Source organism: Exophiala xenobiotica (genome assembly GCF_000835505.1).
Source record: "Exophiala xenobiotica strain CBS 118157 unplaced genomic scaffold supercont1.6, whole genome shotgun sequence".
Lineage (NCBI taxonomy): Eukaryota > Fungi > Ascomycota > Eurotiomycetes > Chaetothyriales > Herpotrichiellaceae > Exophiala > Exophiala xenobiotica.
This window is the reverse complement of record NW_013562489.1, coordinates 41,618-63,211: the sequence shown is the minus strand read 5'-3', so window position 1 is coordinate 63,211 and position 21,594 is coordinate 41,618. Positions and strand designations below refer to the sequence as shown.

Here is a 21,594-nt window from a genome sequence, read left to right as displayed (position 1 = left end):
CAATCAAAACGTGTCGGAGCTCGATGGAAGCCAGTGCGGAGGCCCAAAGCCGAAGCCAGCACATTCGGTTCTGCACGGGGCGATCGTTGCAGCATCTCGTGTTCCGGGGATCTGTGGTCAGGATTGCACTACAATTGGAGGAGCCACGACATGGATGGACCCACTAATCCGGGCCCTCACCACCGTTGGCTTTAGCAGCAGAGCATTGCTTCCTGTCCCAATTATCTCCCCTTTGTGAAGCCAGACAGTGTGCAGGACCTATCGCTCGTGAAGGCTGGTTAAGAGAGAATAGAACTCTCAAACCATTGAACAAGGCACCATTAGCTGTCTCGATGTCGTCGGTATGACCCACAGAGATTCAGTCCATCACGACCTGCTAATCAGCTCGGATAACAGGGAGTCGAGCATGAGACTGAGGTGTTGGTTGTTGGTGGCGGCCCTGCTGGCTTGATAACCGCGCTCCAGCTGGCTCGTCATGGCGTCCGATGCATCCTCGCAGAAAGAAGCCTGGAAACCACCAAGTGGCCTAAGATGGATATCACTAACTGCAGAAGCATGGAGCTTTTCAACAGACTAGGGCTATCTCAAGGTCTGAGAGAACAAGGTAGGCCAGATCAAAGTGCCCGGCTCCTCAGTCAATGACATTTCGAGGCTTATATCATGGATTTTCTAGGCGTTGGACAGGACTATTCTTTTGATGTTATCTTCAGCAGTGGGCTATCCGATGGGGGTGAGATAATTGGCAAATGGGTAATCCTGGCACATGTCTGTGACCGTAGCCTTCTCCGACTCACATTTTTCCTAGGCTCTGCCCTCACCCAACCAGTGCAGGGAACACTTCAAGACCCAGAACGATGGATCGATGCCTCGAGAGCCATACCAGCGCTGCTCCCAAGCAGTCTTTGAGGCTTGGCTTAAACCTCGGATCGAAAAGGAACCGTTGATTGACTCGTGCTTTGGACTCAGATTCGAGAAGTTGACCGAATCCGAAGTTGGAGTTGAAAGTCTTTTGGAAGATGCCACTACGGGACAGAAGCACATTGTGCGAAGTCAATATGTTGTTGGCTGCGATGGCGCTGGAAGTCGGGTACGGAAATCCATCGGAGGTGTCCTGACTGGCGGGCCAGTGTAAGCAAGAATATTGGCATATCTCTGGTTAGGCTCACATATTGACGTTTGCAAATAGGCCAATGGCAATGTTCCTGGTACACTTCAAATCCAGAGACTTGTCTGTATTGCAGCGGCAAGGCCAGTATTGGCACATCTTCTTCTCTAATGGTGGAGCCATCATCAGTCAGGACGAAGAGGATACCTGGACGGTGCACATGGCAATTGGCCTCGATGTCGATGCTGAAAAACTGGATCCCGAAAAGGTAGTGGCAGAAGCGCTTGGAGGCTCAGCAGGTCCTTGCCCGTGCAAGATTGACAAAGTCCTGGTGAAGAGTACATGGCGTCCAAATATCTGTATCGTCGACCGCTATACGTCGGCAGGAGGTCGAGTTTTCCTGACAGGAGATGCTGCCCATCAGAACATTCCGACAGGAGGATACGGCATGAATACGGCGGTTGGAGACAGCTTCGACATTGGATGGAAATTGGCTGCGGTCTGCCATGGCTTTGGTGGGAGAACCCTCCTGGAGTCATATGAACATGAGCGACGACCGGTGGCTGTTCGCAATATCGAGCGTTCTGGCGTTCATTTTTCCGTGCACCGGCAGTATATTGACTGGGTCAGTGAGGCTGGACATCATGCCATCCTAGCAGATACCGCACAAGGTCGAGCACTACGACGCAAAATCGATCAATTCCTCAGCGAACACGACGGTGAGAACAAAGAACACGGCATCGAACTCGGTTATCGCAACAATCATTCCCCCGTCGTGGTCCCTGATACTGAAGTAGAAGAGCCAGAGTGGAGTTTCAGAAGCTACATTCCATCAACATGGCCTGGCTCTCGAGCTCCGCACGTCTTCCTCGCGGATGGCCAGACGAGCATCTTTGACCTTTTTGGCCCGGACTTCTCGATTGTCGATTTCTCCGAAAGCGGTAGCATTGCGTCTGCATTCGGTGACGTGGCTGATGCACTGAGCTTGCCCCTGAAAAAGATCCATCTTCCCAACGAGCCTCATGTTCGCAAAGTGTGGGAGCGACGGGCGGTCTTGATTCGGCCCGACGACCATGTCGCATGGCGCGCTCCTCTGGAGGACAACGCCGTGATCAATCCAGAAGAGATCCTGAGAGTCGCAGCCGGACTAGGGACTCCACCAATAAGCAGGAATCCAACGTGGAATGGCAATTCCGATTCGGTGGAAACTGTCCTGAAGAGGGGCTTCTCAGGCACTGTAGGTAATGTCGACCAGAACGATGTACAGGCACTAGCCGCTTTCCAGAAGTGATCTGAAATAGTCGATTGATTTTTCATGCAAAGCACATCAAGTCACGTTCTCGTAGCAATTCCGTTTCAGAAGAAACCTATATAGAGCACTGGTGCTACGGGGGCTTCAAAGCAAGCAGAGAAATTGTACGAGCAAGGTGAAGAGAGCCATATCGACTGATGTAGCTACGTGTTTAGAGAAGGTGATCAGGAATCTCGAAAGTCACGGCATACCGTTCCACTATTCGACTATTGCAAACACGAAGAACGCACAGTCCATATCCTGTATGCATAGGTACGGTGTGAATCAGTTCAAACCCGCTTCTTCAGCGGAATTTTGTGTCTCCCAAAACAAATTCTCCCATTTCGGCATACCACCGAGATCGCAGCCCGCAGCTTTTGAGACAGCGATCCCCAGATCGTAAGCAAATTGCGCCTGGCTTGTTGTGGCCCCGTGACGGATGGCTCCCCTCAGATGCCAAACAAGCTGTTCGGGACAGTTCATTGCAACAAGAGCGGCGATAGCGACAAGCTCCGTTTCCACGTCTTTAAGTATCCGATCTTCAGAACCCCAGTATTCGTAAATGAGCCTCTGATTCAAGAGATCTATCGTTGCGTCAGCACGGCGTTTGCAGTCTTCAAGGCCTTTGTGCGTACAGAAGTCGGGTTGGTACTTCTTCAGAGTTGCTCGAACACCTTCAGCTTCCGTTGGAGTCCAAAGAATATCGAAAAACTTCTTCCCGCGGGCCACCCTTTTTTGCTGTTCCTCAGGGTCATCGTATGACTCGAGCCTGAAAGTTGGGACGATGTCAATAACCCACCGCCAAAGGGTCTCATCTCGATCGGTTGTCACAGCTTACCGGGGTCCAAAATGATCGATTTCCTCGTCACTTAAATCTCGGAACAGTGCAAACGCTGCTCCTGCCGAGCGTGGCACTCCCACAAAGATTGTCGATTTGAGGATTGCCTCTTTCAATCTCCGCTGGACCAACTTGGCGAGTTCAAGAGGCAGGCCGGTCGTAGCGGCACGGTATAGTGAGGGAATGTTCGGTCCAGCCCCAGCTCCAGTAAGAGCAGCAGTCTGAAGAGCAATTAGTCAAATTCAGATCGAGAACCCTCTCAATCCGTACGGCCACTAGATACCAAATCGCTTTGAGAGGGTCTCGCTCGCCCTCCCTGTCCCGAAAAAGGATGATGGTGTCAATGTCAATCAAAGCCATTGGTCGTGTGTATGGAATGCTGTTATGAGAAAATGCTACAGCCGATCTCGACGGGCTGATGGCTATTGTTCTATCACGAGGTGACCACAATTACCAAGGGACAATTCACGAGCAAGCCGTAAACAAGCACATCCGTACGACGCGTCAGGAGGAAAACTCCACCGGGCTCGGTGGCCGAGGAACGAGGAAGGTGCGGTCTCCCTGTCCAAGGGGGCACGGCGCGTGCGACCGGGTCCGGGCCAGAGCATCAAAATCGGGATAGACATGACCTTTTCGCAACATACGGGACAGAGGTGCTCCAGCATAGTCGCCAGGGAAGCCTCGAGAGGATTGATAAATAATGTTTTATTCTGCAAGCGCACATATTTGATATGGCGCTGAAGGGATATGAATGTCGTTGCTCGGGCGAGATGTAACTTCTAAAGTTGGGCCATGGGTCTGCCTTTTTGGTCCTCCGCCAACTGAATCGACTTCTTTTTTTGAAATAGCCACTCTTCAAAAGCACGCTCAGCATCAGCAACCGCATCAAAGCCAATAAGATCCTTCCAGTAATCTGGGCGCAGAAAGCACCAACCAGTACTGTCGGGTCCTCCTCGCAAAGCAGCATCACGCTTCTCTTGCATAGGTCCATCAGCTAAATGGTACCAGAACCGGTTCGCTGTTGCACCCTGAACATTGATCGTAGTTCGCGATTTCCGGATGGTTTCGTATAGGTTCAAAATCTCCGGGATAAAGTTTGTAGATGTTCCTTTGAAAAGTGGCTCAGAATTCAGCAACCCAAGCAGCCTGCCCAAAACAGCGCCATCTTCGACTGCCATGGCGGCCCCTTGACCTTGATAAGGGAGGGTGGGGTGGCAGGCATCTCCGAGAAGGGTGATGCAGCCCTGCATCGATTGTCAGCCCTCAGGAACCTCAAACCGATCACTACGTAACATACTTTGGTCCAAGTGGCGAGCTCCTCATGGTGACAAAGCTTCCATTTCAGGACGGAACTGATTTTAGATAGAATTTTCGTGAGCCTGTTAAAATCTCGGTCAGCTGTTCGGGAAAACCTGGTTCACAGACTGCAAACTCACACCATATCCCAGCCTTCAAAGCTGAGTCTCATCTCATCGACCGTCCCTTGAATCGTCCGAGCTCCTGCAGGCATGTTGTCCGGTCGAAGCAGGACTAAGTTGTAGGCCTTGCCCTGACTTATGGGGTAAAAGACGCAATGCTTGTCGGGACCCAGCCACACGGTAACTACCTGTCTGTCATAGATCGCTTTCACTTCCGGGTCGTCCAGTGCTTCGATCTCTTCTCGACTTAGAGTAGCCCGGTAGGCCAGATCCCCAGTTTCGACAGGAGGAGACTCATGACCCAGCAGTAACTCACGCGTTGTCGACCATAGGCCTGGAGATCGGGTCAAAAATCATCATTTAAGTAGGAACATTGCTGCTGACGACTCACCATCGGCACCAATGATTACGTCCGCGCTCAATGTCTCTCCATCCTGTACCAAGACTTGTGACTTATCAAAGTCTAGACCTTCAACGGTACAACCTAGGCGAATCTTCACGCCTAATCTTGTGGCTTCTTGCATCATGACTTCGTGGTAGTCGGCACGGTGGATAACGCTGTAGAATCGACGTCAACTGCAGGACCGGAAAAGGTCGGCGAGGGGCGGCTGTACTCACAACCAAGGCGATCCATACTCCTGCACCATGTTTTCTCTGCCAGGTCTAATGTAGAGGACTGAGCCATTATCATATCTTCGCATTTCTAGTTTTTCAGGCTGTATCGCTCGTTCAAGGAGGACTGGAAGGACGCCGAGACGACGGGCAATGCGCGAGGCATTCGCGGACACTTGAATGCCGGCACCGATCTTTGTCCACTGTCAACAAAATTCGATCCACGACTTGTGCGATTGTGGCGGCTCACAGGCAAGATCTTCGGGGCTCTTTCCAGTAAGAGCACATCTAAGCCTTCACGGCGGCATGATATAGCACAGGCAAGGCCGCCTAGGCCCGCGCCAACAATGATGACCTTCATTGGAAGCACCAACAATACTATGTCAGGATTAACGGGCTTGAATTCCAGGCAAACCGCAGTTAAATGTTTCTTGGTATATGTGCTAGACCTGAGAGGAGGGGACCCGTTTTCGTAGTTGGCGCCAGTCGGAGGCCGACACTCGACTCGCAAAGATACGACCCAACACAGCGAGGTGGAGTTGGGCCAGCCTGGTGCAGCCCAGGGCCGGAACCCGAGACAGCCGTCGGAGCCTGGAGCTACCAACAGTGCCACCGACGCATTTCATGCATACCAGAGCTGCTATGCCCGCGTCTTGTGTTTGCTGTCTGTAGCTCACATGCGCTCAATGTCTGTCTGGTCCTTATCATGGCTCTACGCGGCTCTATGCAGACGAGTGTGAATGACGTGGTAGACGAGTATTGCAGTCCGGATAACATAAAATGTGAATATCTTAGGAACTATCTCGACTGTATCCATTTGCAAATCTTGGTCTTGGCTTGTGTTAAGCTAACGTCGTTAGGGACAGCCCCTAGTTAGAGCGCCCAGCCAGCAGGGGTCAGTAGGTCGCGTAAGTCCCTTGTGATAGGCTTTGGCTGCCCTGGAGACCCCGCGTTGAAGGCGAGACGGGGGACTTGGAATTCTTCTTTGGCCAGCTTCCCCTCCTTTGCGGAGTCTTTTAAATCCGATTCCCGATTCAAGCGACTTTGAGTGTTCTCTCTTCTTCATACTACTCAGTATTCTGCCTAGTATAGTTGAAATAGTTGAATGGACCGTGCAGTACCTGCAATGTCGATTTTCGTCAAGCTTGCCCCTCTGCATTGACTACACTTTGTCCTCGGGTCTCCTAAGAATGGGTCAGGGAGAGTTGAGCAAGCGCAGTTGCGACTATTGCCGTCAACATAAAACCAAGGTAAGGCTCCTGTTCTTGTGCCCATCAAGTGTCAGTCCGCGGGCTAAAGATTAATGCTTTGTGCATGACAGTGTATACGATTGGAAGATGCTACCTGCAGACGATGTTCCAAAGCACGCCGGGCTTGTGTCACTTCGAACGTGAAAACCGGCAGACCATATTACCAGAGCTCAAAAGAACAGTACGATTTGATGAGTACAATTGTCAAGCATTTTCTTCCCGATGCTGCTCTGGATAAGGAGAGCCTCCGGCAGCTTGTGACGCAGCTGCACCAAGATGACAACAACCGCGGCAGTGATGACAACAATGACAACAACACAACTCCTGACAACAATACGTCGAGTGCAGCAGGCTCTCATCATCAACCTCCAATTGGTGTTGTCAATGCTGACTTGCAAAGCCCACTGCCAGTAACAGCTCTGGTCGAGAACAGTCTCCTTACGTCCGCCGAAACCACCGTCCAGCTACCACCTTTTTCAAGAAGATTCCCAGACCAGACGATGTCAGAGCCTTACCCACAGCTCCATGGCTGTCCTGATGGAATGAACCAGGGAAATACCGACCTTGGGCCAGTTTCGGCGGTGAACCTGGCCGAGTATGCTTGCCACTATCCAATATCAGCATTCGATGTGCCACAGACATGCTCACCTGAGAGCGCCAGAGCCTCTTGGACAAGCGAAACAGAACCGGCCGAGAGCATGGCTCGTGCAGAATTGATGAATGTTACAAGTAAGACGCGAGGCACGACTTGATCTTGTTCAAGACGGCTGACTCACAACCGCAACTCAGGATACGACAGCGGCACAAGCTGGACTGCGTTCTTCCGCAAAATACACTCCACCAAGGGGCCCACATACGGCGATGCGCTAGGGGGCTCTGTTTTTAGGTTCGATGAGCTGACTGGCAGCAAGCAAGTCGACCAAGTTCAGCCCAATGATCTCCCACCCAGGGCCGAGTTTGAGCGAGCATCCTTGAGGTTCTTCGCCGAAATCAACTGCGTAAACTACATTTTGAGCTATGAGCAGTTTTACGTCTACATATCTGACTCCTTGGATCAAAGGCACCCGCTCAGCCATGGGGTATTCATGCTCTTGTGTTTGATACTGTCATTTGACTCCAAGTACGAGGAGTTTTTCTCCAAGGCATGCGGACATGTTGAGTATGTATTTGAGGAAGGAAGCATAGCCAGTGTGGAGTCTCTAATGCTTCTCGTACAGCCTTCTTTCTCTTCTGGACTACGGCCACGTTGCTAACTGTGAATTCAGGCTTTGTGTCGGCTGAACAGAGATCAGAGAAACCTAGCTTGGATCACTCTCGGTTCCGCGTCCAGGATTGCGCAGTCCTTGGGACTACACTTGAAAGAATCGTGCTGGGAAGAAAAGTCTCCTTCTATCGTCGAGAGCCGAAAACGGCTATGGTGGTCCCTTTACGACCTTGAAATTTGCCTGGCATATCGTCTTGGAAGAAACCCCGGGATCAACCCAGCATTCTGCAGTTTGGATATCCCGTCTCAAGCGGTGAGGAAGCCAGTATTTTTGCACAAAACGTACAGGCTAACATACTCAGATGTTGAATATGACTCCATACACTCCTCCAGATTACCACAGAGCCGTCGCTCAGCTGAGCAAGATCAATTGCCTGATAGTGCAGGACCTATACGGGCCGAGAGCGGCACAAATCTGCCTTGACAGTCGTGCCGATGAGATTTTGAGTGACATACAGTGCTTTTGGAACAGATTGCACGATTATCTCAAACCTGGCGCCCCCTTGGCAGCATCTCATAGTCGAGCCGTCCACTACCTCGGACTTCGCTATGAGTACACCATTCTGGTTGCGACGAGGCCCTCGATGGTCTCTTGCTGGAAGTTCTTCGGCTCATGCAGCGACCGCTTGATGCAACGTGTACAACTGTGCGAAGCAGCCAACAGAAGATCGCTCTTGCTCCTCAAGAGAATGGCCCGGGACGGCTTATTCAGTCAACACAACTTTCTGGATGCGACTTACGTGCTTGCCAACGCTTTGATTTTGCTCTTAAGGCTTGTCAAAGACCCTTCAAGAGAACTCCTCACGGAGGCTGAGGAGTATTGCCTCCTCATCGACATGGCCCAGCATCTGAACATCGGCAGGGTGACAAAACGTCATTTCGAAGAGACCACACGCGAAATAAGGTCAAGACTTGGGTGAGTTGCTTCCTTCGATCAAGCGATGTGCGGAGGCACTGCTGACAATGTTTAGATTAGGAGGAGAGCTCCGCACTCCGAGAGAAACGTCTGTCAGTGAGCTTCTCGAGAACTTCATGGGCGTGGATGAATGCATATGGCCGACGTGGCCTTTTGATGATGTTGCCGAGCTGGACTGGTCCGCTGCCATACCTTGAGTCGCCATTTCGAGCGGATATGCTGATACATTGCGCCGACTGAGGTGCATTCTTCACACGTCCGTGCCTGATAGCACTTTCCAGAAAGTCTGAACAGTCCGCCCGGAGATGTTCTTTCTATGGCCCAGTTCCACAGACAGAATAGCTGCATTTACCACGCACGAGTTTCGCAGCTAGTCGTATACCCCAGAAAAGGTCTGAGCAATTGAAGCACTTGAGCACCGAGAAAGTGTGATGCCTCCACATGGGGTTAGCATCGTTGTTTTTCTACGTAAGAGGGTATAAAAGTTATTCAGGGACTCGTATGACTTGTTTCTTCTATACGTCCTCTTACATCCCGTGGCACGGTGCAGTCCCGCTCATCAAAGTGAGAACCTGAAGTCTCTTGACCAAACAAATGGCCAAGAATATCCAAGCTGTTACCTCGTAACTAGCTCACACGTGAACTTCTCCACGTCGTCGCCTCAGATATACGCAGAGGCCACTCTGGAGATAGAATAGGCCCGTGATATGATCCAGAGGCTTTTGACTGACAAGCGTCATTTCATACCTTCGGAAGAGCTGGGGCAGGAGTTTGTTCATCTCGAATAGTGCAAGATGTCTTCCAATGCAAAGATGAGAACCGCCCCCAAACTGGTGTCCTTGTCAGCCTATTCGCTCTGCATCTCAGAATCGCATCAAAAGAACAACCACTTCGCTGAAAGAGCGCAAAACTAACCCGAAAAAGCAGAAATAGTGGGGAAACTCACCTGAAACATGCATCTCTCCATCATCTTCACACAATTCTCGTCCTTGGATAACCATCTCTCGGGATTGAACAAATCTGCATCGGTTCCGAAAATATCTTTGTCTCTGTGCAATACCCATGCATTGAGAGCAACCTGGGTGCCACCCGGCAGCCAAGTCCCGTTGACCTCTGTACCTTCACCAGGCACCATCCGAGTTATGTTAGCACCTAAGGCAGGTTGGAGACGCATTGTCTCTTTGAGACAAGCTTGGAAATACTCGAGAGCTTGTGCTTCTTTATACTGAACCATCTCAGAAAGCGGACTCCTGAGGATCTCCGCGACCAATTTATCATGGATCTTAGAGTTTGATAGCACATGCCAGACAAATGACTGCATCGTAGAAGCTGTTGAATCGGATCCGGCCGCCCTGGCAGACTAGTTAGCGAAAGCTAGACCACTCAAAGGATACAAGAAAAGCTAATCCATACACGGCCCCCGTCGAAAGAGAGATTACGTCCCGAATCGAGAACTTATCAGGGTATTCGTTGTGAGACTCCAAGTGTGCCTTGAGCAGACTTTTTGGTCCGGTTCCAGCAGCATGGTCGTCCTCTTCCAGGTGTCTTTTCAGCATGAGTTCCGCGGTTCTGGGTAGTAGCGAGACTGCGTTTTCAGGGAGGAAAGGGACATATTTCCAAATCGGATTGGAGCGTGTCAGCTTTTCGACAAATGGGACGTGGCCGACGATTCCACTCTCCCAGCCTGATCTCCTGATGGTTTTGCAGAATCCATCCATATCAGTGCCGGCGTCAAGAAATCCAAAAGGGTGCGCAAAAGCGAATTGACCCAGAACCTGGACCGATCAATCGGAATCTGTGATAAATTGGGATACAAGAGGTGTGCCACGTACATCAAATGCTAGATAGTGCAACCAGCTACCTAGCTCGACTGCCAAGTTGTCATGCACCGCAAAGTCGTCCATCTTTGACTGGAACTTCCACAACAGAGCTTCTATGTCTTCGGTATGTTGCTGAACTGAAGCTAGGCTGTAAGGCGGTACGGCAAACCGCTTCATGACGGCGTGAACAGGCTCGCGAATCTCTGTGAAGAGGTCTTTAACATTGGGCGGCAGAAAAATAGTGTAGAAGTCAGACTTATAAAAGCCTTTGCCGGTTTTGAAGATATCGAGAGCAGCCAAAGGTGAAGCCATAGAAATCTCGTTTGGACCTAATCTCACAATAGGACCTGAAATTATATGGATTAGTTTGAGAAGTGAGAATTGACATTGTTCAAAATTACCATATTGTCGGTGCACCGCGATGTAGTGCTCTTCTGCTTTGCCGGTCCAGGCGGTCCACACTAAGTTGATGTTTTCAGTCGGAGCGATAGTAAGGCAATATTCATGGCCCTACCTTGCCATAATCTCGTGGAAGATGCAAGTAACGGGCCAGGAAATTTGCGAAGCGGGCTGGCATATCGGTTATACAGAAGCGTGAGAAGAACACCGAGCAACAGACAGCTCACGCCATGTAACTTGATGTAATGCCATAGGTGGTCTATCCTCGAGAGCTGCAGTAATAATTGCGCCATGAGGATCAATCAAGGAAGATTGATATCGAGAGTCTCGATTGCAAACTTAGGTATGAGAGCGGCTGTACGTAGGCATCTGCGTCTACTTATGGGAGCAAGTCGTGTAGTCGTTGCTACGGGGCAGTGGTCCGGCTCTGGGGCATTAGCATAATCACCACCATCTCTGGTGATGCATCATATTTTCCGGGGTATGGCGTTTCCCCACGGAACCCGACATGGGCGCGATCCAAGGCCGAGCATTAGCACGACGGGCTTTCCAGAGGCCCCTGCTGGTAGGAAGTTGCCGTGGAGCAGCGATTTGCCTCGGGGGTTATGCAAACGCGATATTGTGCGTTTCCTCAACGATCTTGTTCCCCGCAAAGTGCACTAAAACTAGTCGCGACCATAACTCTTGCTTCAGCGTGGCAGTACTGACCGCGTAACTCTCCTGCCTCGGGTTCCGCATCACAAAGAAGAGGTATTGCAGCCCCTATGCCTCGGAATCAGCAATCTGTGCTGCAAGCATGAAAGAGCCGAGGTCAACCCTCTGCACGGCGTCTGGGGCACCATGTTGGCGATTGTCAAGGGTCGGATGTCTGATCTAACCGGCCTTGAGCTGCTCGTGTGGGTTCGCGGACGGCCGGAACAATGGTGCATGCCTCGACTGAATCTCATGATGATCATCGATGTTCGGAGGTTTCTTTTGCTCTGAAAAGATGGATTGTCTCGGCGTCAGCATCGGTGGTTTACGGAGAATACCACGGGGCTAAGCGTACAGTCGCGGATGGCTGAACCATTGGGACCGATGCAAACCGACCTCGAAGCATGTCTTCCGCGACATCATGCGCTGCGACGTCAGAAGGGCTCACATATGTGGTTTATGAAGATCTCACCTGTAGTCACACTTCTTACCAGGACACCATATCATCCAGCTCCCAAGATCGTCGTCAGGTAGCCGTCCATGAGGAAATATTTCCGTGGCTTTTCAAGGGCAACACCGAATGTGCTTGAGGGCATCATCTGTTCAGGTGGGGTTTCAGAGTTCCAGTTCTTGGACGGCTCAATGTCGCCAAAGATGAAGACAATTTCAGGAACAACATTGCAGCAAGAGCACTTGTAGCGAGCACTAGGTCTTTCGGACTATTCAGGAACCCAGGCTGCACAGCTGCCAAATCCGCGAACGTCTCTAGGAGCTTTCCTTTGATGGCTGCCGACAGGGTATCAATCCAATTGACAACGTGAAACTTGTCGTTTTCTGAAAGTCGCTCAAGTTGTTGTTTTATACTCACAATTTCCCAGATCTCTATGAAGGCGCCACGAAGGGACTCCGGGATGCTGACATGAATGCTGATTGATGAGGTCTGGACTGCGGGAAAGGATCGAGCGATTGACTGTCCGGTCCATGGACCTGGAGTCCAGTTCGATGAACATGTCAAGGGTTTTCGAAGGAGAGCGCCAGCGAGCCAGACATCGGACACGAAGAACGTTGCCGAGTCATGCCAGCCTGGAAACTTGTGCTTTTGAACGAATTCCCTTGCTGCACGATGGTGCAATTCGGCAGCGTGGTAATTGCCCGCCCAAAACTCGAGTGAGAATAAGCGCAAGACCGTTATCAGCGTGTTGTTTGCCGTTGGCCAGCTAGGCTTGGCCAGTGCTTTCCTCAAGCATGCCATTGCGTGGATTTTATGCTGAATGGCCCGCTGTGGAGGCGACGTCTCCGCCAGATCAAAGCTGTCTTCTTTGACGTACGCGCCTGCTGCGAGGATGGTATGGAGATGCGCATCGTGACTGAGGGAGTCTTGAAGGTCGGTCAAGAAGTCCTCCTTCGCTCTCCGAAGAAAGATCGCGCTGACAGAGACCGGCCACGCCCAGAAAAGGGAAAATTGCGAGGCAAGAAAGAGCAACTCGTGGGCGGCGGGCGTGATGCGGATGGTAGCAGCATTGAAGGGGTCCGAGTTGCCTTTTCCCAAGAGATTGCACGGACTCGGTACGAGGGATCGATCTGCGAGATGAAGTTCGCACTTTCGGGCTGAGTTCTGCGTTTCGGCCTGCGCATGGAAAGTTGACTGAAGCGCCGATTCTGTTTGTCTGACCTGGGAGACTACACCCGAGTGTATCAGAGGACTAGTCAGTGACAAGCTCAAGCGCGAAGTCTCCAGTCGCTCGTTTCGTTGATCCTTAGACCACTTGCGGTAACGGTCTGGAGATGTGTGAGAATACTTCGAAATCTTCTTCCGGTCTGCGGTTAAGATTTTCGGCGCCTGCGTTGATGAACGTGAACGTGCCAATATCCGATGGCATGCTTTAGCCAACCTGCCTGCGTAGTCTGTTGAGCTTGAACATTGGCATAGGAGCAGACAACGACCCTCACCGAGCGGCCTCCACAAGCAGAAGCATGTAGCTACTTTGGCCTGGTGATTTCATGATTGATACCCTGCAAAAGCTGTGACGGTTGAGATCCTTGAAATCCAGATGGGTGTTCCAGCGGATACAGTCCAGTCAGCCTTGACAAAGACGCTCGGTCATTGTTACTCTGATTTTGAAAATCGGCACCACTTGACATGGTGGCGTCGAGGAGTTACAGGTGATTGCCGATAAGATAAGATCTTTCACAAAAATTTTCCCTGCGCCTCCAATGTTTCGACGAAAACATCCTCAGTCCAGTTGGGTTCTGCAGCCACTACTTCAACATGGCTGCTGACGTTCAACCGGTTGCGCAGATCAAGCTACCTGCTCGGCCATCTTCTCTTAGCCCCGAACAGACTTACTGGCGAACGTTCAAATCACCGCTGAACATTCCGTCCCCTACGAAGCATGCAATCACCCATGTTTCACAACCGCAGCCGACCTCCGCTGGTCAAGCCTCCTCCGACTTCTTCGTTGTAACTACTGGGGCTCGAGTCCAACTATTTTCTCAGAAGACGCGGAAACTCGTCAAGACCATCACTCGTTTTGACGATACAGCCTATAGCGGTGAAGCGCGTTACGATGGACGCGTACTCGCGGCAGGAGATGAGACTGGTGCGATTCAAGTGTTCGATGTGAACTCAAGAGCGATTCTCAAGACGTGGAAAGATCAGAAACAGGCTGTTCATACCGTGAAATGGAGCCTGAGGGAGAGCACATCTCTGATGAGCTGTGGCGATGACAGGACCGTCAGGCTTTGGGACCTCCCCAGTGAATCCAGGGTCGAATCCTTTCGTGGACACCAGGACTATGTTCGAACCGGCTCTTTCCTCCCCAGTCAGGCTAGCAACCTGCTCGTCTCCGGAAGCTATGATCAGACTGTTCGACTATGGGATCCTCGAATACCGACCGGGGCTGTGATGACATTCAAACACATTGCTTCGGTGGAAGATGTTCTCTGTATGCCTTCGGGGACAGCAATTCTCGCTTCTGCCGAGAACCAAATAGCGGTCCTGGACATTGTCGCTGGCAGACCTCTGCACATGATCAAGAACCATCAAAAGACCGTCACCTCCTTGTGCCTGGCCTCGAATGGTACGAGAGTCATCAGTGGCGGCCTCGATGGACATATGAAGGTGTTCGAAACAACAGGCTGGAATGTGGTTGCTGGCTCGAAATATCCTTCTCCTATTCTCTCTTTGGCTGTAATTGCGTCTGGTACTCCGCGCGAGGACAGACATGTCGTCGTCGGTATGTCCACAGGTCAGTTGAGCATCAAGACAAGATTGTCTGGCGAGCAAAAGGTCAAAGAGCGGGAAAGGCAGAAACAAATGGAAGCGTTGCTTGCAGGCAAGATCGAAGAATATGACAAGAAGCAGGCCAAGAAGCGGCCGAGCGGGTTTGAAAGGCGACTCCGAGGTCGAGACTACGCTGGGGAAGATGCCGATATCATTGTTGAGGGCAATATACGGCAAAAGCAAAAGAAACTCGCTCTCTGGGAGAGGGAGTTGCACAGAGGGAAATACCGCCTGGCTATGGATATGGCCGTCGCAACGGCCGACAAAATCACCATTGTCACGCTCCTCAACACCCTACGATATCGATCCGCTCTACGTGCTGCCCTGGAAGATCGTGACGAGACCCAGCTTCAACCCCTTATGAATTGGATCTGGAGGAACATTACGAATGCGACCTTTGTCCCTTTGTGTGTGGAGGTATCCATGAACATTATTGATCTGTATTCCAGACATTTGGCGGAGAGTGAATCTCTTGCCAGACAGGTCAAGAGACTACGAGAGAGGGTTCAGGAGGAGGTCAACCGCGCACAATTAGCAGGATTGACAAGGGGCATGCTGGAACTTTTGACTCCTGATTTGGCGAATTAGGATCGATTCTCCCAGAAACAGTTGCCTCTTGACAGGCTCACCACATTTGGTCAGGAAGTACTGTTTGTACTCTAACCAGAGTAGGGCCTAGAGGCGCCGTCCGCTGTCTCATCGAACATCCGGATTTTTGAACGCGACTGTTGCACATCGAATCGCCACGGCCAGAAGAAGTATTCTCGAGATATTTCACGCCGGAGAATCGCCGCATCATTCTCCCGAGAACGCGATCTCTGCATTGCATCATAGGCCCCCAGGGACCCCAACAAGAGGGGTTTATTTCCTACCAGAGTTGAAGTCTCCAAAACACCCGATTGTCCAAATTGTCAAAATGGCACCAAAGGTGGTTCGCTGGGGTATTCTATGCAAGTACTGCCCCTGGGCAATCGCAACGTACAACTGTTGATTCGCATCAGCTACAGGAGGCATCGCCGAGACATTTTCGAGAGATCTTTTGGTCGATCCTGCGACACGCGATGTTCATGAAGTCAAACATACCATCGTTGCCGCCGCAAGTTCCTCTGGCATCTCGCGTGCGCAAGAGTTTCTGAAGACAATCAATGCGCCCTTGTCAGCCAAAGGATATGGCTCTTACGAAGAATTCGTGAAAGACGCCGACATTGATATCGTCTATGTCGCCACGCCACATTCTCACCACTATCAGCATGTCATGCTCTGTCTCGACGCCGACAAAAATGTTCTTTGCGAAAAAGCCTTCGCCTCAATGCTGCTCAGGCACAAAAGCTTGTTGAGAGAGCTCGGGAGAAGAATTTTTTCTGATGGAAGCAGTCTGGACTCGATACTTCCCGTTGTCAGTCTATGTCCGAGACGCAATCACCTCCGGCAAACTTGGGACGGTCATCAGAGTCTTCGCGGACAATTCCACCGGCGTTGACCCCGAAAAGAAGTTCGGCAAGGAGCATCGCATGGTCAATCCGGAGCTGGCAGGCGGCGTTCTGCTCGACATGGGTATCTACAGCTTGACCTGGGTCTTTCAAACACTGTACACCACCCAACCGCCAGGCACGCGCAAGCCTCCACAAGTGCTTTCCAGTATCCGGAAATATCCATCAACCGGCGTAGATGAGTTGACAACTATCCTGCTTACCTTTCCCCGCGACGAAAAGTCTGGAGGTGATATGCATGCCGTTGCAACGGCTGGCTTCCGAACAGCAAACAATATTGACGGCCAAGGTACCTGCAGCCCAGCCATACGCATTCAAGGCACGAACGGCGAGGTGCAGGTGTGGCCACCCATCTTCCGGCCGACTCGTACGAAACTGAGTCTTGCCGACGGAACCACCGAGGACAAGGCATGGCCTCAGCCTGGTCCAGGCAAAGGCAGTGGTTGGTACAATGGGTTCTTAGCCAACAAGAATGCTGAGGGTGAAGGACATGGCATGTTTTGGGAGGCAGATGAAGCTGGGATGGCACTGGTTGAAGGTCGAAAGGAAGGTAAATACGAAGGTCTAGACGAATCGGTGCTCATCATGGAAGTCATGGACGAAGTTAGAAGACAGAATGGCCTGAAATACCCTGACAAGATCGAGGCTACAGAGAGGATCGAACTCTAAGAAAATGTGTACTTAGGATGCGCAGACCATGATTAATTATCACTTCCTTCGACTTATCACCTGTTCTCGCATGTGACGAAGTGGCCTTGAATGCTTTATAATGCAACCCAAGTGGCATGAGATTGCCCACTCAGAAATGTAAGCTAAAGCACACCGATCTCTAATCATCAGCATAGAACCTGCGTTCTTCATCCATCTATAAAAATGCCAGAATGGATATTACCGGAACACGCATTGCTTGCCTCGATCTTCATCCCTTTTTGACCAGGTTCCGAAAGTCCTCGTTTGTCTTCTTTCCACTGGCCGTCTGGACATCTGCAACGGTTCCCTTCTTCTGATCTGGATGCATCAGAAAAGCGGACCTCTGGCCGAGATGTCCACCTTTTCGAGCACCAGGCTGCAAGGGGCGGCGGACTGGACCTTGTGCAGAAGTATTTGGGGGCCGGTTTAGAGTAGGACGTTTCGCAAACTGCTCCTGCTTGCGTTCGGCTTTCTGCTGAAGCATTTCCTTTTCTGTTGTCACCCGTATGCGCCGGCCTGGATCAATCTCGTGACCATCAAGCTCAATCATTGCACGGCCAGCATCTGCCACTGTCTCGAATTCGATCAGAGCACCCTGGTGGTTTGTCTTGAGGATGACTTTGCGTACTGGCCCAGCTTTCTCCGCCATTGCTTGTATTCGACTTTCATTGACGGTGTCAGGGACATCACAGATGGCCACAGTTCGCTGTCGTCGGTCTTCAACGGATGAAGGGTCGGATGAATTCGCACTCGTTTCGCCATCTACCTGCACTGAAGGCGACTTCGAGACGCGCGGTCCATTTTTCGTTGTTCGACCACTTTCTTCCGTCCGTTGCACGGTGATTTTCCTGCCCATGAATTCCTGATCATTCATGGCCAATGCCGCTTGCGCTTGTTCAGAATCCTCGAATGTAAGGAAAGCCACGCCACGAATGCGATTTCGTGCATTGGCATCCTTCGGCACACGGATATTCTCCAGTTTCCCATACTTCGCGAACAGCTTTTCAACATCGTCCGCCGTGGCTTTGAACGGCAGCTGACCAACGAAAACCTTCCGACCGTCGTCCTTTTTCTCTGTCCTTGCATGTCGAACGCTAGGGTTCGAAATCTTTGCAACAATTTTCAACCCATCGATTTCCTTGTTGTCGAGCTCGGTCGCCGCTTGCGCTTCGCTCGGAAGCTTAAACTCGACGTAACAAAATCGGCGCCTCTTGTTTTTCTGGAGAGATGGGAAGCGCACGTTGATGATTTCTCCATACGGGCGCAGAAGATTTCGGATGAAGGCTTCGTCGGCAGCCGCAGGATAATTTGTGACGTACAAGGTCGACCCTGTATTGAGGACGACGGAGATCTCAGAACCTTCGAACTCTCTGCCATCTCTGGAAAGCGCAAATGACGCAGCATCCGCGTCTTCAAACTCAACGACGGCGGTGTTTTCATCTTCAAGGTGCTTTACATGCTTGACAAGCCCACAGCTGCTGAAAAATTGTCGGACTTTTGTCTCTGGCACATTAGTAGGCAGATTTTGCACAAGAATGCTGGCATGCTCGCGGTCGCGCTTCAGCTCTTCCTCTCGAGGGGCTGATTCTTCAACCGATTGTTGCATTTCAACTGCATTCGTGTTCCGCTTCTTACTGTCTGGCTCTTGGAGGTCATCCTCACGCTTTCGTTTGCCGATATGCAGGCCGTTTGCGACCTCTTCAGTGCGGCTGGCGACTTGTTCTTCGGCTTTTTGCGAGTCTCGCACAATGCCCTCTGCTTGGAGAGCTTCTTCTCGCCTCTTTTCGTTTAATTTCGTCTGAACCTTGCGCACCAGGCTTAGAGCATTTTGCAGCTCGTCGGCATCTTCATAGTCTTCGCAGTGGTTGAGCAAAGCTTCCACAAGAGGCTCCGGTTTGTCGAGACCCGGATATTGCAAACCCTGCTTTAGAACCCCAACCGCAAATGGCGCCGACCATAGCGTGGGGAGACGCTCGTTGCCGCCCTGCTGTATGAAGGCCATTTGCACGCCCTTTTGTAGTTCGAACTCGTAGAACCTCAACCAAAATTTGTGATGTTTTCCAAAGTCGGCAACAGCATCGTCGAATTGGGCACGAGCATTGTCGAACCGTCCCTGGGACTTGAGATACTCCACGTATTTCCGCTGCAGGCTGAAGGATGCGTCGAAATCGGGACCGAAGCCTTGCTTCGAGGCAAGACTGTGCACGGCCTCGATGGATGATCTGATGCCCATTTCTGCAACATCTGCGTCTTCCTCGGTGGAGTCTGCTCTTTTAGTTCGTCGCAGAAGATAACCGCACCATGCGTCGTAGATGATCAGGGCTTGTTCGACTCCGGCAGCATCCAGAAGGCCAGTGCTTGTAGCTTTGTGTTTGATCTTTTCCGTTTCATCAAATTCATCTTCTGCGATTTCTGAGGCTAGGAGATATTGCTTCCACAAGGATCCCGACCATGGGCAGTGTTTCGTGGCTCGTGCTAGAAGTGGTAGTATACCAACCTTCGACTTTTCCACCAAATAGTCCAAGTGGGCTTCCCATATAGGAACGACCGACGGGAAGCGGAGTTCGGCGCGGGAGTAAAGAGCTGCCACCATGTCCGATTCGGCATCCTGTAGTACTTTCATGTTGCGTTTCCCCTTTGCATTACGGCCCTTTTTGGCCAGTTCCTCCTGGTTACGTTCGAACGTGATGTACTGATCGAAAGTCGCATATTCCGAGGTCTGGTCTCCGCTCGCCTGAGCTTGTCGCAAAGCGCTTTCATAGGCATCTCGCTCACCGAGTAGCTGCTTGGCGCTGGCAGAATCTTTGAGTGTCGTAGACATGATGTTTTCGTACTCTGCAGGGAAGTTGGCAGAGATGAATGTGGAAAACGCTTGAAATGTTCCCTCCCACATGGCGTGGGGAACATGAAGTCGTGCTTGAAAGAGTTCAAGGGCGGCCGCGGCATCAGCTGAGGATAACTTCTGACCGACATCGCCGAACCTCACAGTCATGTACTTGTCCCAGACCTCATGGCTTTGAGCCAGATCGTGCTTTGTGTTTTGAACAGCTTCTGCCCAAGTATCGAGGACGAGCTTCCAGTCGAAGACTTCACGTCCCACCAGCCGCTCTGCTTCTCCGTTTTCGCCTTCCAGGTCAGTGGCAGGATCAAGTGCCCATTTATAGCAATGTAAAACCCAATCCCCGTATGTAATCCATAGACGTGCGCTGCCACATTCTTCCTCAACCGCTCGACGGCACTTGTCAACGACGTTTACCCTCTCTTCGGCAGTCTGTGCAAGAATGCTTTCGTCTTGAAGCCAGTCCAACCACTGTTCTTCGCCGACCGCAAACAGTTTGTCGAAATTTTCCCGTGCCTGCCGGAGTTCGGAAAGGAGCTCATACGTTCGTGGATCTCGACGCGCGTTCGGACTGGAAGAAGGATAGATGTGGTCAACAAACCCTTGGTGCAAAATTTTGATGATCTCTCTGTGGACTTCGTACAAGGACGGCATCTCTTGAACATACGCCACCAATTCTGTAAGTCTCACTTGCGATTCCGTTGGAAGCGAGGTCTCGGTATAGTCGGCACGCAAGACCTGTTTAGGTGTCTCAACCATTGCGATATCAAAGGATGCGCGAGGGTTCGATGTCGCACCTGTGGATGCCAGGCGAGGAAACATGCCGGTAGATGATTTCTGGCTCTCTGAAGAGCCGCTACTGGAGAGGATCGGAGGTGTGGGTCTGGAGGGTTGCTGGTGCGCAGCCAGCTCGGCCAGGGACTCGATGTTCTGAGACGACGAGGACCGGGAGAAATGACCTGAGAGGGGACCGGAAGGCACAGGACTGATGAGTGGTGAAGAGTGTGATGGCTGCTGCGATGGACTCCTCACATGGGCTGGGATGCTTGAAGGAGGCAGAATGGAGCGCGACAATGGAGAGTTTGCAGCAGGCTGGCTGCCGGTGGCAGAATGGGTTCGTTGAACATGCTTGAAAGGTGATTTTACAGACTCGGAAGTGGAGGTCGGAGTCAAAGAGGTCGAGCGCGGCGTTTCTGAAGGAGACAACAGTGAATTGATGTCCATGGCTGTGCGCATCCACTGTCCGACAATTATGGCGACCAGCACAAGTTTTCAATGGTGTCTTCGTCAACTCTTTCAGATATTATGTCGGCGAGGGTCGTTGTCCAGGTCCATCTCAGAGAACCTCGATGCTGGGCCAGGCACCGGATGATGGTGGAACTGATGGACAAAGCAGCACGTTTTTGTTTGGTCGGCGCATGCAATAGAAAGCAGTCGATGTACTGTAACGCCCGGTGCGACACGCAGGCGCAAAGTGACAGCAGCTGGAGAGGAGGAATGGTTGGTTCGTGCGAGTGTGGAAGCTATCTGAAGTTGAACCTCGATGCCGACGAGTTGTATGTGATGAGCCCAGATGCGGCCTGGTTTGACGGAATGGTTACAGGCTCGCAGGGTCCTGAGTCGAGGCCTTTTGATCTGTTGCACGAATTGTCGTTTGGCCGTTGCCGATCCGAGAGCCTAGAGACT

General features: G+C 51.4%; 9 protein-coding genes across 9 annotated transcripts; 4 read left to right on the top strand and 5 right to left on the bottom strand.

The window, feature by feature from the left end:
- Positions 1–660: 660 nt before the first annotated feature.
- On the top strand, positions 661–2,396 carry PV05_09308 (uncharacterized protein; the record flags this gene model as incomplete). The annotated part of the gene is made up of 3 exons (XM_013455634.1): positions 661–750; positions 806–1,128; positions 1,187–2,396. The coding sequence occupies 3 exons, from the start codon at positions 661–663 to the stop codon at positions 2,394–2,396; spliced, it is 1,623 nt and encodes a 540-aa protein (XP_013311088.1).
- Positions 2,397–2,681: 285 nt separating this feature from the next.
- Positions 2,682–3,594, bottom strand: PV05_09307 (uncharacterized protein; the record flags this gene model as incomplete). The annotated part of the gene is made up of 4 exons (XM_013455633.1): positions 2,682–2,980; positions 3,032–3,165; positions 3,235–3,455; positions 3,505–3,594. The coding sequence occupies 4 exons, from the start codon at positions 3,592–3,594 to the stop codon at positions 2,682–2,684; spliced, it is 744 nt and encodes a 247-aa protein (XP_013311087.1).
- A 419-nt stretch (positions 3,595–4,013) lies between these two features.
- On the bottom strand, positions 4,014–5,625 carry PV05_09306 (uncharacterized protein; the record flags this gene model as incomplete). Its single annotated transcript, XM_013455632.1, has 6 exons — positions 4,014–4,478; positions 4,532–4,613; positions 4,671–4,986; positions 5,044–5,210; positions 5,271–5,458; positions 5,515–5,625. 6 exons carry the CDS (start codon positions 5,623–5,625, stop codon positions 4,014–4,016), a joined length of 1,329 nt encoding a protein of 442 aa, XP_013311086.1.
- Positions 5,626–6,433: 808 nt separating this feature from the next.
- On the top strand, positions 6,434–9,162 carry PV05_09305 (uncharacterized protein). The gene is made up of 6 exons (XM_013455631.1): positions 6,434–6,514; positions 6,586–7,243; positions 7,304–7,725; positions 7,780–8,031; positions 8,081–8,694; positions 8,750–9,162. The coding sequence occupies exons 1-6, from the start codon at positions 6,455–6,457 to the stop codon at positions 8,889–8,891; spliced, it is 2,148 nt and encodes a 715-aa protein (XP_013311085.1). The 5' UTR covers positions 6,434–6,454; the 3' UTR covers positions 8,892–9,162.
- A 3-nt stretch (positions 9,163–9,165) lies between these two features.
- Positions 9,166–11,206, bottom strand: PV05_09304 (uncharacterized protein; the record flags this gene model as incomplete). The annotated part of the gene is made up of 6 exons (XM_013455630.1): positions 9,166–9,524; positions 9,641–10,046; positions 10,108–10,469; positions 10,527–10,861; positions 10,916–10,975; positions 11,029–11,206. 6 exons carry the CDS (start codon positions 11,204–11,206, stop codon positions 9,327–9,329), a joined length of 1,539 nt encoding a protein of 512 aa, XP_013311084.1. The 3' UTR covers positions 9,166–9,326.
- Positions 11,207–12,201: 995 nt separating this feature from the next.
- On the bottom strand, positions 12,202–12,858 carry PV05_09303 (uncharacterized protein; the record flags this gene model as incomplete). Its single annotated transcript, XM_013455629.1, has 1 exon — positions 12,202–12,858. One exon carries the CDS (start codon positions 12,856–12,858, stop codon positions 12,202–12,204), a length of 657 nt encoding a protein of 218 aa, XP_013311083.1.
- Positions 12,859–13,875: 1,017 nt separating this feature from the next.
- On the top strand, positions 13,876–15,477 carry PV05_09302 (uncharacterized protein; the record flags this gene model as incomplete). Its single annotated transcript, XM_013455628.1, has 1 exon — positions 13,876–15,477. One exon carries the CDS (start codon positions 13,876–13,878, stop codon positions 15,475–15,477), a length of 1,602 nt encoding a protein of 533 aa, XP_013311082.1.
- A 328-nt stretch (positions 15,478–15,805) lies between these two features.
- On the top strand, positions 15,806–17,048 carry PV05_09301 (uncharacterized protein; the record flags this gene model as incomplete). Its single annotated transcript, XM_013455627.1, has 3 exons — positions 15,806–15,830; positions 15,891–16,151; positions 16,264–17,048. 3 exons carry the CDS (start codon positions 15,806–15,808, stop codon positions 17,046–17,048), a joined length of 1,071 nt encoding a protein of 356 aa, XP_013311081.1.
- An 8-nt stretch (positions 17,049–17,056) lies between these two features.
- Positions 17,057–21,538, bottom strand: PV05_09300 (uncharacterized protein). Its single transcript, XM_013455626.1, has one exon. The coding sequence runs from the start codon at positions 21,142–21,144 to the stop codon at positions 17,299–17,301; it is 3,846 nt and encodes a 1,281-aa protein (XP_013311080.1). The 5' UTR covers positions 21,145–21,538; the 3' UTR covers positions 17,057–17,298.
- Positions 21,539–21,594: the final 56 nt, after the last annotated feature.

Coding starts and splice junctions, on each gene's coding strand:
- PV05_09300 (XM_013455626.1), bottom strand. CDS start 21,144: ATGCGCACAGCCATGGACATCAATTCACTGTTGTCTCCTTCAGAAACG.
- PV05_09305 (XM_013455631.1), top strand. CDS start 6,455: ATGGGTCAGGGAGAGTTGAGCAAGCGCAGTTGCGACTATTGCCGTCAA. Junction 7,726..7,779: donor TGGAGTCTCTAATGCTTCTC/GTACAGCCTTCT, acceptor CTGTGAATTCAG/GCTTTGTGTCGGCTGAACAG. Junction 8,695..8,749: donor GAAATAAGGTCAAGACTTGG/GTGAGTTGCTTC, acceptor GACAATGTTTAG/ATTAGGAGGAGAGCTCCGCA.